This window comes from Mya arenaria, chromosome 3 (genome assembly GCF_026914265.1).
Source record: "Mya arenaria isolate MELC-2E11 chromosome 3, ASM2691426v1".
NCBI lineage: Eukaryota > Metazoa > Mollusca > Bivalvia > Myida > Myidae > Mya > Mya arenaria.
In genome coordinates, this window is record NC_069124.1 from 30,843,783 (window position 1) to 30,858,161 (window position 14,379).

Genomic DNA, 14,379 nt, shown 5'->3' on the forward strand with positions numbered 1-14,379 from the left:
TTGGATAACTATCTTTGAAAGAATGTGTCGATGAGTTGGTACTTTTGTTCCGGCTGGATTCATTCGTTTGCAGATGATGTATGTATCTAGTCTTTGATTACTTGAAATTACATTTTGAGTTTACTTTATTCTTCCTTGTCATTGCTGCGGCTGATAAAAAGCTTCAAATTATTGACACATGTTTGGACAAGCGTGACGCTGTACGTACATAATCCAGTTTTAAGCCTCCTTTTAAATCCTGCGCATTTCAATTTACTGTTTAAAGGCGGTACCCAAATATTTATAAAAACACAGCTTGTTACATTCATATTTAGTCTTGATCTGTTGTCTTCGGTGGCTCTTTGTGATGTCATTGTTTGAGGCCGTTAGGTCGGGCTCTATATAGTTTGTTGACGAATGCAAATGAAGCGTTGTTTGTACCAACACTACTTTTAACCCCAACTTAAGCTCAAGTTACGCCAATCGTTTCCGGATGGTTACTATAATATTTGATACACATATTTTGATGCCTGTGTGGTCTGTCTATGTCGTTTTGTATTTTGTTTGTTTATTTAGATGTCTGCTGGGCGTCAAGTTTTATGCCCTCTTGTCCTCTGTAGACGAATCTTTTCTACAGAGCTGGTCCCTGCCATTCAACAAGACACAACACTCCACAAAGCAACACACACGTATTATATAAATATTAAAATGCTGATCTTAATTAAGATTAAAACACACATGCTATAATTAATCCAAGTTAATATCCGCCTCATGTACAACTATTGGCGTTGTATCGATTAAGTGACAAATGAAAAACCGTAAGGCAGTCCTTGTGTTGATTCTGTTTTTCTTCGAAAGAGAACGCCTTTCCCGAGAAGCTGTGAACAACCGTTATCGCAATCAGGTAATGATCTAACACGCGTTTAATGATTATATTCATCGTTTGACATTTGTCTGTAAACGACTTATATATTTTATGATTCACCCGTTTTAAACGATTTGTGAATCTTTCAGAGCTGTTCTCTTTGTACACATATGTTTTCAGATTAGTTTTTTATCAGTTGAGTTTTTATCAATCATACGTAGTTTTTTAATCTATGTTTTTATTTTGGTTCAGAATAAGATTTCATGCATTTGAACAATATTGTCAAAATAAAGGAAAAGTACAATTGGAATATATCTTTCAAGTAAATAGAACGTCGTTTGTGATAATTAAGGGATTGGTAGTGTATGCAGACTCACAACCAACCCAATGAATTTTTCAGCAGGCAACAAAACCGTTATGGAGACGTGCTACAGGGGTATGTAGACGTGTTCTTGTTATATTACTTTTTTTATAAAACTTCAGTAGACTCATGGCTGGTATCAAATATGAGCACATGGAGTCTATAAGATATTGATCAATGATTTGCATTCCTGAATGAAAATGGGATAGAAAAGTAATTCAAAGCGACAGTAGACAGACACTGGCGCATATTTTAAGTATCTTTATTTATTGATGACTATATTGTTCAAAATAAAATAATAATGTGAGAATACAATAAATTTAACAACAGCAAAACTAAACAATTAAGGTTTAGATGGTAAATAAAATAAATAATGAAAAAGTAACTTCTTAAACCGAAATTCGTACAATATAACTATTGAAGGTAGTGAACCATCCTTGAGAGAAGTCCAAGTGAAAATTATATCTATTAAAATTCGTTTTGCAAGCTTAGCACAGGTTGCCTGACATCTACAATGCCATTGTCGAAATTGGCGTAATCCTCAGATAATTTATAGCCTATGTTAGCTGGTGCATCCTTTATACATGCAAAATGTAATTTTAGTTCTTTACAGACAATGCAGGCTTGAAAGATATCCTAGTTCTTTTCTATGATTTTGAACACGGGTCAATACCTTACACATACATTTCCGTAACATAAAGCATCTGACTGATTTGTAGCAACAGCATGTGATAAAAAGAATCAAATTGAAACGATCGTTCTGATTGACAGCATGTATATGACAGTTTTCAAAATGAAAAATGCACACTCATTGAGAGAAATTCTAATAAAATGTTGAGTTGTAAGTATGTATGAAGCTGATTAAAATTAAAACTAATCAATGTTGTAATCGTGTTAACTTATGTTTTAATGATTCTTTTGCTGGTTATATATAAATAATATAATAGTAACTATATAGGGACAAGCAAAGTAGTAAAATATACAAAGGCTATAAAATATTGTCTGAATTGCACAGCATGACAGTACTTCAACTTATAACGTTCAAATTATGTTTCACACAGGTATGTGAAATACAAGACTTCATTGGCTTAATAATATGTAAGCTATTATGATGCACTATTCATAATACAAGCAGAACATGAATATAGGTATACATTGATGACACACATATCGCCTATAAGTTCACTGCATGCCTTTGATTTATTCATGAAAACAATGATTGTATGTATCGGAAGGAATAATATATATAATGTCGTCGTTTGTTTTGTAAACAATGTTCATTTTGGTTGCAAAACACCCTTGCAAACAACAGAGCCTTTTTTGTGTAACATCATGGCTGGCCAAACGATGAAATCAACAGCTTTTCCGTTTCTTGTGTACGTTTTGAACATACTTGTGTTGACGTCGGTTCCCAGTTCAGGCACGAAAAAAACCATTTGTGGATTTTGCACAACCATCATCCAGCAAACGTAGATACATTTCATGATGAAGGTTTTCAATTCGTCAACACAGCCTGAATCCCAACTTGCTTCGATATAGGCCTGAAGGGATAAATGAGAAACATGGTAGGTTTAATCAATTTTTGAATTCAGTATGTTTAATAGATACACTAAATACATGTTTGCTGGGATTTTGTCAAGACAATGTTAAAATATTTTTTAACGTAACATATCCAGAAGCAATTGATCGTAAACGTATGTCCTTTTCAATATTTTGTACGTATCCATGACATAAAAATGTTACGTGTTCAGTTTAATTGATTTCGAAAGAAAATTTAATTTAGATAAATTGTTTGTGTTTCTTTGATGTTACCTTTTGGACAACTGGCACCATTGATTCCGACATCTCCTTTCGAAGTTTAACCATTCTATCCGTGACACGAATAGGCTGAATATCCTGCAAAAGAACAATACGCATACACTGTACTTGTATATAAAACCACCTTACTGAAATGTTGTCTTTTGTAAAACAGCTTACCGTGGTACACGATAAAGCTTGCAACATTGCAAGAACAGCTATTTTTTATACTTGACTGCCGCTAAGATTAATAATGCGTAGTTTAATTCAGTTTAAATGAATTCATAAATGCAAATAAAACAAACATTTCTCTTGCGCCCAACTGGCACGACCATAACCCTATTAGCGGTTTTTTAAATGTACAATTGCCTGAAAAGCAACTACACACTTGCATTTATTTTTCCTCTACTGCCTCGTATACTACTTAATAAATGTAGGACTAAGGCCTACAAGGGGCAGTACTGGTATACTACACAAATTATTAACAGGTACGACGCAGACTTTTTCCAAAGTTAACTAATTATACCCCCTCTTTTGAATCCACACTCTTGTGATTCTCAGCAGCAGGATTCATTGGTTTTATTGGTTTCCACATTTCAAAGAGGTTAAATTCCTGCTCCTTTTCACTCAAATGGTGCGTAATTCCCCGGGACTGAAATAAAAAAGTAACGGAACCTATCATAGGATACCAAATGTCCAGGTTTCTAAAGTGTGAAACAACCATCCGATTTAAAAAAGTACAATATTGTGAAAACTATGAGTTCTTAATGTTAACAAACAGTCTGAAAAACGATTTCTTATAAATTATTGATTATGTAAACACGTCACTGTAAGTGAATTATATTACCTGATTTTTCGTAACTGTGAGATGTCCCCGAGCATTCTTAAAAATAAAATCAGACACTTAGTGCAGCAGCGGTCAAAACAAACAAGCACTCACATGCTCATAATGTGGTGAATAAAAACTAGAATACAAATATTAAAGGTATAAGGGTAAAAATTAATTTCAATTGTGTTATATGATTAGAAAATCCTCGTAAGCTCCTTCCATATACAGCAACTGTTATAGCGTTTAGTGGACTCAATATTGTGTTTTAAATGTATATCGATTATTAACTATACTATGAACTAACGGTATGGGTAAAGTATTATAAGGGCAGTATATATTTTGTTCCCATTTTATGTTTTAGACTAAGTGTATTGCGGAATGGGATATCCTTTAACGTTTCCATACTAAAAGCACAAATACATTTTTACTGAATTTCTTTCAAATTCATTATTTTGGCATTGTTTAAAAGATTGTTTATACATATGTTGAAAGCACTTACAAAAATTGTCTCCTGAAATCATTTAAAAAAGCAAAACGTAATACATATAACAACACAAACAATAACTAAATACATGAAAAACACCACTAATGTGCATGAGAAGTACATGTTTTTCATTGTCGACGATGTAAACAGACATATTTTCTTACGTTTTCATGTGCACATGTGTATTTGTAGGCACTACTAAAAATTATTTTGAGTATGCATTTATACAAGTATATACGTAACCATTCCAAATACAAATCAATAAAAAATGAGTTCGAATAAACTTTCTTAGACAAGCACTTCCTGTTTATCTTTCTCTCTCTTTCTCTCCTTGTATAAATGACATAAGTGCCATAATTGGTTATACTATGGACTTTTGTTTTATATCGCTAGCTTCATATTTTATATTGCCAGGTTTATGTTTTATCATTGCCAGGTTAATGTGCTATGTTTTTTTGCTAGGTTTAATACTGCAAGCCTCATTTTTACATTGCCAGATTCATGTTTTGAATTACAATGTTTTAAAGTTCCAGGTCTATGTTACATATTTCCACTTTCATGTTTTATATTGCCAGCTTCGTATTTTATATTGCCATGTTTCATATTGCGAACTTTATGTTTTATATCGTCATTGAACATGCTCCGCTTTTCCTGCCCCAATCAAATAATGTGTGTTTTAAACCCTGAAGTTAATGGAATTTTGAGTGCACGTGTATGACTGTGATTTAACGCAAGAATCCCTACCTTGTTTTTCTCTGTTAGCATTTTGTACTCTTTAAACAAACAATTTACAGCCTCTTCCGTCTGGGTCAGCATTTGTTCCGCCTTTGTTGCACAAAAACTGTAAATATTCTGAAAAACAGAAGGCATACCATAATTTGTCTTTCGTTATATATTTTCAGGAAGGTGTTATCATATCGATGTCAAATACCTTTGTACAAGAAGTGCTTGAAGTATGACAACTATGACTTCAAGCATACGTTCATTGATGATAAAAGAAACGAATTTATGCTTGATCCATGTGAAAATCTGAGTATGAGAATTAAACTTAAAGATTTGACGCCATGTGCACCTACTTGCAGTGTTAGTTCTAATGTTTTGATTGTATCAAACTCGTCGTATCCTGCTCTTATCAATCCGTCGAAAGCGTCTGTCCATTCGTTGTCGTACAATTCACTGTACATCTCTCCAAGTTTTGTTGGTCTGTTGTGATCGCTTAAGTCTGCGATGTTTGGGTTTCCATCAGTCAGTCTTTGACCTGCCAGTCGGCTCAGTCTGAAAAAAGTAAATATTTCAATCTAAAACAAATGTTCAAGTATCTTGCTTTGTGTTTGACAAACTTTATAGATGACGTTGTAATTAATTCGAAGCGACAGGGACAAGTCCAATAGCCAACCATTTAACGATGACCCCGTTGAGATACATAAGGTTCAAAGCACTCGAGAGACACCACCAACACAATGTTAAATAACAATTTTGGCGGTAATCAAGGTATTATTCTATATATTTGAGACAAAACAAAAGGCAATGGGCAAACTTGATAAAGACAGAACTTATGTGTAGTAAATTAATTCGTCGTTTCAGTGTTAACACAATAGACAGAGGAGTGTGACAAAACTAATTAACCTTTTTTATTGTGCATACAGATTTTTATAACTACCTATTAATTTACTTGATAAACTGAAAACTCAGTATATATTTTATTATGACAGAAAAGAATAGCCTGTTCTTAGCATGTGGAATTATTACCGAAGTAAAAGATCTTCGTTTTCTGCCAGATGCCGTTTGTTAGATTCCTCGAGGCGGCGATTGTGTTCCAAGGCATTGTCCAGACGAGATTGAAGCTCTACATTTAAGTTTGTCTGTACAGGATTGTCTTCTTTCTTAACTTTATCTTCTTTTTTTCCCTGTTGTTGTTCGGGCTTAGAGACGGGTGGTGGTCGTTTCTTGGCTTGATCCAACTTCGCTCGATGTGGAAGGCTTTCGACTCTTGGTACTGCCATCAACTGTTAATTGTATACACCGCTACAGTGATAGGTATTTCAAAATTAGGTCCTAAGTATTAGTGTTTTAACCATAATCTAGTATTATCTGCACGCTGGCCTACACTATACTATAATTTACCCTATTATATTTTAAGCATGTATTTGTCAAGATTTTGTTAGGTAGTTCTAGTTTTCTTTGTATTCCATGTTAATTTTTTGAGAATAAACAATATATTTTTCCTGATGATATTTGTAAACAGTTCTAAAACTTTTTAATTTTGTATTTAAGGACAACGTTTTGATCTGGAGTCTTTGGTATGTTTAAACAGTTGATAAAAGTTTTACCAGTGCTAGATCTTTGGTTTATATATATATATTATTTAGTAAGTTTTTTTACCTTTTCGTATGAACTAATATTAAGGTGATGTTTGATTTAATTAGTATTTCACAAGGTGTGTTTAATATTTTATGTGGATCGAATTGTTTAAAAATATTAATCATGTGTAATGAAATAAAGTTATCAGACCGTTCCAAAGCAATACAGAGAACAAAGGGATTATATTGGACATTTGTTCATTTCAAAAGCAAAACCGGTCGTTGTTTCCGAGTAACAAAAAACAACATGCAAAAACACTCGCCTTGAAATTATTTATAAACAGTAGCCCGACTGTAAATATAAATTGACTTTAAAGAAGAGCACATACTAATTCATAATGCTTTATTGTATAGAAAAAAAAAGAAAAGTGAAGAGTTTTACCACTCATATGGAAACATATATTAAAGGAAGAAACATACCGTTGGTACAAATCGTATGTTGTGAAGTAGTCGTTCTGATTCTAAGCACTCCTGTCTAAACCAGTCAACAGTTTGGGGTCCATATGGTCGATTTTTGCGCATATGTGATATATTACTTAGCCACCTATTCGCATCCCTCTCAACTTCGTGAAGCAGCTCAGGAAATGGCACACCTTTATGACGCACACCTTCAGGACATGGCACACGTTGCAGAGGCAATGACTCTTCTTCAGACTGACAACAGGCAGATTGACCCATGTTGCCCTAAAACAAAAGTTAGTTCGTTTTCTTTATTGAATATTTCATTTTGCCTAAGGTCTTTGACCAATGGTTGTTATAATGAAATGCATTGTTTTGATTGGTTTTATTTTTCAAGGAACCATATGACCATTAAGTCATAGCTACTTCCGTTGTTTTCATATCACTCTATATCTATACAATGTTGTTGTCAAATGGGGATAAATCGGATGAAGCATAAAAAGTGATTGTGAATTGAAAACGTCATTACTCTTGTTAACAGTTTTTTTTTGTTGCTGAACTTGCTTCATATTCCTGTGGACGTCTTTAAATGAAACCATCGTCTTCTACCAATGTGAAATTCATTATAATTCGGCTACAAGTTAATGTCGAACAGTGTCAACTTTTGAGGATTTTTATTGGATATATTTTCTTGGCTGTAAATGACCCCCTACTCCTTTAAGCACCTTGAAGTATAGGTTAGATGGTGCATTTAAGAATATGGATAGTTCCCATTTTTTGCATTTGCTCTACTGATCTTATATTTTGAACGAATGTAAAGCGGTTTGCACTCACATGCGGCTACAAGGGTGTGTGTGGAGGGGTGGGGAGATGGACGGCAATCATGGTTTTGAGGGGGGGCGAGGATTAAAGATGAATATGATAATGAAAAAAATGCACCTTAATGCACCATTTTAGCCTACATTAGCCAAGATACACCCTAATGTACAATGATGAAGCCGCCCTTTGGTTTGTATCGGAAAATATAATGGTAACATACTAATTGTTATACTAAGCATGTCTTCAAAATAATATTTTGCTTTTTATCAAGTCTCTGTTTTCTCTATATGCCAGAGAAAGCATTTAGCCAGTGTAGGGCGTGCGGACATGTGCCTTTTCCGTCCACTGTATTGTAATGTTTTTGGTTTCGTTTTCAAACATCTTACCGCGTTTCTTTTTGAAACGTCAAAACCAGGAAGTAAAATTTTAATTAGCAAAAGAAAAACATATTTAATGCTTTCATTAACAGATTATTAATTACACATTAAACAATAAGTATTACAGTTTTCTGTCACACAAACAATCATATTTTTTTTACGATACTTGAAAATTAAACATATTTTTACCAATCTTTTGTTTGCCTCGATGTTTAAACGTACTAAACCGTACAATATCGGAGCGGAATACAACCCGATACTGATATCTCTTCATAGAAGTGTTTACATACCAGGAAGTTTAAAGGCATATTTAATTATTTGTCATGTTCTCCTCTTCGAAAATTGTATTCAACGGCTGGCATAGTTGAAAGCTGCCGCACAATTTCAGTCATCAAAATAAGACTTTTGGATAAATAAACCCGAATTCTTACACCTATGCCTGGCATTAAAACGTTTAACAAGCCCGGCTGTCTGTATAAAATACCGCATTTGAGCAAGCCCAAAACAAGTTTTACCAGTGCAGAGCTTGTAGGCATTATCTAATTTCGAACACTGTACTAAAAATATTAATTTAAGGATGGGAAAAATAGTGCAAATGAAGTACAAAATATCTTACCGAATTTTTTCTCTCTTATATGTCTTCCGTTTCGTTTTTAAACATCAGAACCAGGAAGTTAAATGGTATTTGTTTAACAGTAATTCAATAATACTAAAATCTTTCAACTTACGTATTATAACTCACACCTAATATAATTGGTGTTTATGTTATACTGCCTGACAAGGAAAATGTATTCTGCTATACGGTACTTAAATTATAAACGTATATCACACAAACTATTTTAGATTTTACCGCAGATTAAAACCCACTCAATCGCACAATCACGAATAGAAATATGACCCGAAAATTGTTATCTCTTGATAAATATGTACTCATACCATATAGATTAAAGCGGCACTCTCACAGATATAACATGTTTACAACTTTTTGTCTAGGAAAAAGCAAATTGTTGCATAAATTTCTGCAAACCAATAATTTAAGATTGCTGACAAAAATTGAATCGTTTATTTTTATATTTCCGTTAGAAAATTAATGTTTTATGGTTTAAACCGTTACTAACGGTTTAAGAATAATGCATAAAACATCATTTTTTTAACTTAAATATAATCACCTGCGATCAATTGTTTTTGTCAACTGTGTTATATAACTGGTTTCCATAGATTTGTGAAAAAAATGAGTCGTTCCATAAAAATAAAAAAGTTGTCAAAACGTTCAATCTGTGAGAGTGCAGCTTTAAAGGTATGTTTATTCATTTGGTTTTGTGTTCCTTTTTGGAAATTGTTTTCGATGTGTTATCTTAGTATTTTATTATTTCCAAATTGAATAAAATAGATAACTTACGGTGTTTATGGGTTATCTTATGATCAAATGTCAAATAACGAAAAATGGAGTTAGTGTTTTTTTTAAAGATTTTTAAGTGCATTATACATGTATTCCAGAAGATTGATACTACTAGTATTGAACTATTTTTCAGATAAATATTAACACAAAACCTATATTGTTCTTCAACAAAGCTTTCATGTTAATATCCATCAATGATTCTACTGTTTTTAGTGTTCTAATTGTATCTTTTTTGTTTGGCCCCTGTATGTTTACGTCTCTTATACTGAGTTATATTTTCTTAGTTCTGTTTTACTTTCTTATATTTTTATAGAAAACTTATCGTTGTCTCCTGTTATTGCCAAAAATCTCCATGTTTAAAAGTCCTGAAATAAGAAATGTTATCATAAATGTTTTTAGAGTTGCCACGTGTACAAGCAGTTTATCATTTGGAAAATGCAGTAACTCGTGTAATAATAACAAACTGGCCATGCCATATAAGATGATCATTTCGCCATTTGAAACATCCCAACAATTATAAAGTCCAAATTATGTATTATCAACCAGATAAACCGGTTGATTTATTTCAGAACGATTACGTCAGGAGATAGGGTGTTAAGTAAAGCATTTAACCAACACACGCTACTAGCATGATATTGGACCATAAAAAAATGTCGTGATAATGATTTCTGTATCAGTAATGTCGTTATAATGATTTCCATATCAGCAATGTCGTGATAATGATTTCCATATCAGCAATATCGTGATACTGATGTACGTATCAGCAATGTCGTGATAATGATTTCCATATCAGCAATGTCGTGATACTGATGTACGTATCAGCAATGTCGTGATAATGATTTACGTATAAGCAATGTCGTGATACTGATTTACGTATCAGCAATGTCTTGATAATGATTTCCATATCAGCAATGTCGTAATAATGATTTCCGTATCAGCAATGGCGTGATTCTGATTTCCGTAACAGAAATGTCGTGATATTGATTTCCGTATAAGCAATGGCGTGATACTGATTTCCGTATAAGCAATGTCGTGCTACTGTTTCCCGTATAAGCAATGGCGTGATAATGATTTCCGTATCAATTATGTCGTGATACTGATTTACGTATCAGAAATGTCGTGATATTGATTTCCGTATAAGCAATGTCGTGATACTGATTTCCGTACCAGCAATGTCGCGATACTGTTTTATGTATCAGTAATTTCGTTCCGGATTAGCAATGCTGATTATAATTTAAAGGGTCATCAATACATAAACATATACCTTTTGCGATTGTTATCTTGATTCTTAGATCAAGACTTGTATTGGAAAAGGAACTTATACGATTGTAGTTTGGTCTTATACTACATTAGTCTTGAAGTTGTTTTTGTTCGTTACAAAGCTGGTGAATATTATGACGCAAAAACTGTTATTTATAAAAGTACCAGCCACCTTTTTCTGTCTTAAATATCTTCAGTTTCGTATAGTTTATTGTTGTCAAGTAACGCCACCAGGCGGTATAATTTTACAATTGGAATAACTAATACACTTGTTAACGTCTTTGACAATCATAGAACAATCTATATAACGGTTTATAAACAGATACCTATATGCATATTTATGCTTCTGTAATTATAAGAAATAGATTATACCTTTTAGATTTGCTCGCATTGTGGAAAAACCCACTCAACCAAACAATCACTAAAGGAATTATGAAAATTACATTCAATCGTTCAATCATTCATTAATAAAAATGTGAAAAATACACTCAATCGTACAATCACTAAAAGAAATATGAAAACTACTCCCAAATGTAAAATTGCTGAAAGAAATATGACTTATACATGTATAATCTTGTGATATGGAAGGTAAGTTTGTCTGTATACGTGATTCTTTATCGCTGACAGTTGTCATATTATTGTTTTACACGAAATATCTTGTTTATATGTCAATAGACTAAAATAACATTTCCTACAAGTAAACATCAACCCATTAAGTATTATCCTTAGAGAAGGGAAGTTACTGCTGCCAACGCGTTCTTATTGTTTGTAATATTAGTGTTCTCTCCCGTCAATAGCAATATGTCGATTGTAGTTAACCTAAATTGATGGTATTTCTTTGCTTTTATCGATCGTGGTTCGGTCACTTTCACAAGATAGTGTCTTTTTAATTGATCATTGGTTTCCTGCTGTTTAACCTTTATTATTTATCTTTCTTGTAGAAGAATGATATTTTATATGTATTTCGGATATGCTTTCAGGGGCGGATCCAGGAATCAACGTTAGAGGGGGCGTAGCTTAGGGGCGCAACCTTTTGACATGCACCCCTCCCTCTGAACCGAAAGTGTATGGCATAAACTGTTTGCATATGGATTGGGGGTTAAGCAATCAAGAAAAATTAACAATTTGTAGTTGGAAATGATGCATTATGGGCGTATTTTATTATTTTTTATCTCCTAAATTGACATAAAAAGTAAACTTTGACGATTTTAGAGGGGGCGCGCGCCGGATGCGCCCCCCTCTAAATCCGCTAGTGGCTTTTAAGTTCGGACAAAATATACTATCCTACGGGAAACCTATCTGATTTAGTTGATACTAGTTTTTTTTAGCTTGAATCTGATGGAAGTTGATGTCTTATAGAATCACTCACGTGTCCGTTTCCTAGGAAGAAACCAATACTGGCGTTCATCAGAAAGTAACTCTTGTGGGGAAAATACCCACAACCTTTACTACCGGACCTCTCTCACCAATATCTGAGTTGCAATTCAAACATACGTAAATGACATCAATAAAATCGTTTATTTACAAAGAAATGGTCATTTCGGCAAAATTTTCAAAGAAAACAAACATACTTAGCGCACTTGATCATAAGTTTACTAATTGAATTTAGCCACTTATTATTGTGTAAAGTTACTTTCCTAAATTACCACCCTACCTATGTCATGACAAAGGTTTCGTCCGAGTAAGTCGTTTTTCTCAGAAGGCAGTTTGTACTAATAGAATTTGCAACTTTTCGATCCATCGTACATAGGCAAATAATACTAATTGACATACTTAACATATAAGGCTAAAGTTTTTGGGATAGCGTCCGCGTCTATTAAGAAATTGTGCGTAAAGGTGGCGAATAGTGCATATATATGGCCTCTGCGGAAATTTCCAGAGTTTTATCAGGTACAAAATGTGGACGTGATTTAAGTTTGCAGGGCCGATTTGGTAAAAATGCTATTAAATGAAGAAGCATTTCAAATAAATATCTAGTGTTCATCAAAGTAAGGTGCTTGTTGAACCCGGTCTGTGACCTTACCGCCTAGAATTTGGACAATACATAATATACACTTTCCAATAAAAATTGGTCCTTAATAGACCAATGCTGTGCACATGATATACATATGCTAAACGGTTAAATTTATAAAGCAACTTCCGCCTAAAACTATATATAATTATATATATATATGTAGTTGGTCAACATTTTTGTGAAATTATTCTCAGGTCCAAAATATTCAGATTATTTTACGGAAGATAACATCATAACTGCAGCAAATGGACTTTAAGCTTGTTAGGGAAATATCTGCTGTAATATCTTATTATTGTATGAACTTATTTACAAAATATCAGAATCAGATGGACTGACTGTGATACTGCATATTACATTAACATTAATTAAGTATCAATCCCTTATTAGTTCCAGTACTAATAAGTGTGCAGTTGCTAATTCTTGTCAAAAATAGCCCTGAATAATCTGTACAAAGAGCAATACAAACATATTCTATTAATGCGCTGCATATTATACGGAAATAAATTAGCCATTTAAAAATTTCCATCATATCCAAAGGAATCTCTTCTGAAATTCACGTTGACATTAGTTTAACACTTGGAAAGAGAAACATATCTACGTAATATATATATTTAAAACTTAAAAATTGTTGTTTAAGATGTCTCAGAATTTGCTATACTGTCAAAGTTGTTTGTTACATATGTCACATCAGTGTGTCCTTATTTTAAGACCTCATCATTTTATATATTTTCGCGCTCATTCATGCCTTCTGATGCCCTCATGCCCTCTGATGTATATATTTCGCTTTATTTATGAGGTCAAGTAAAATGCTGAGTTCAAAAGCAAAACATTTTGAAGGTAGGTTTGTGTGCGTGTTTATTTTCTTTCTTGGTTGTGTTTGTGAAGGCGTTTTTGCATGTGTGAGCGTGCGTGAGTGTAAATGTGTAAATTAATACGTCTTCTCAAATGCCGCCCTGCCAACAAATGCGTCTTGGTTTTATCATCGCTGTGTTTAATTTGCCTTAACGTACGAGTGCAAATAGTTTTGAAATACAACAAGTCCTGGCAGGTGAAGCAGTAAATAACTATTACAGATGAATTTATCTACTCGGATAATCATAATGTTTCCCTGAAGCTTTTTAATCGCAATATTAGGGTATTCTATCTATATCCGATCAGAATATCAAGTATTGTTTAGAAGAAAACTAATGAGCAGATAGATGCATACACAATGAGCATTACTCTTTTTTCGACCTTAAATTTATAAATAAAATTTACGCTTACCCTTTCAGCTTATTTTAAAAGGGAATTCATCCCGAACATTTCGTAGATGCCATAGTACACTTCCTACTTATTTATTGTTTTGCCTATTCTTACTGCGGTATTGGTCAGTTGGTATAAGGATGCCCATTAATAAGGCACATTTTGAATAAGGGTAGGGTTGTTCTGCTGCTATC

General features: G+C 33.3%; 1 protein-coding gene across 3 annotated transcripts; it reads right to left on the reverse strand.

The window, feature by feature from the left end:
* Positions 1-1,451: 1,451 nt before the first annotated feature.
* LOC128226486 (uncharacterized) lies at positions 1,452-9,145 on the reverse strand. Of its 3 annotated transcripts, none has more exons than XM_052936375.1 (9): positions 8,999-9,145; positions 7,096-7,359; positions 6,065-6,321; positions 5,392-5,590; positions 5,060-5,167; positions 3,850-3,885; positions 3,529-3,654; positions 3,018-3,101; positions 1,452-2,746 (listed from the first exon to the last, which is right to left on the reverse strand). In XM_052936375.1, the coding sequence occupies exons 2-9, from the start codon at positions 7,351-7,353 to the stop codon at positions 2,483-2,485; spliced, it is 1,332 nt and encodes a 443-aa protein (XP_052792335.1). In that variant the 5' UTR covers positions 7,354-7,359; positions 8,999-9,145; the 3' UTR covers positions 1,452-2,482. The 3 variants fall into 3 exon arrangements, with proteins under 3 accessions (XP_052792335.1, XP_052792336.1, XP_052792337.1); XM_052936376.1 differs by having other exon boundaries at positions 8,887-9,136; XM_052936377.1 differs by lacking the exon at positions 8,999-9,145 and adding an exon at positions 8,460-8,523.
* Positions 9,146-14,379: the final 5,234 nt, after the last annotated feature.

Coding starts and splice junctions, on each gene's coding strand:
- LOC128226486 (XM_052936375.1), bottom strand. CDS start 7,353: ATGGGTCAATCTGCCTGTTGTCAGTCTGAAGAAGAGTCATTGCCTCTG. Junction 5,591..6,064: donor AACGAAGATCTTTTACTTCG/GTAATAATTCCA, acceptor TACTTTTTTCAG/ACTGAGCCGACTGGCAGGTC. Junction 3,102..3,528: donor GTGTGGATTCAAAAGAGGGG/GTATAATTAGTT, acceptor GTTCTTTTGCAG/GATATTCAGCCTATTCGTGT.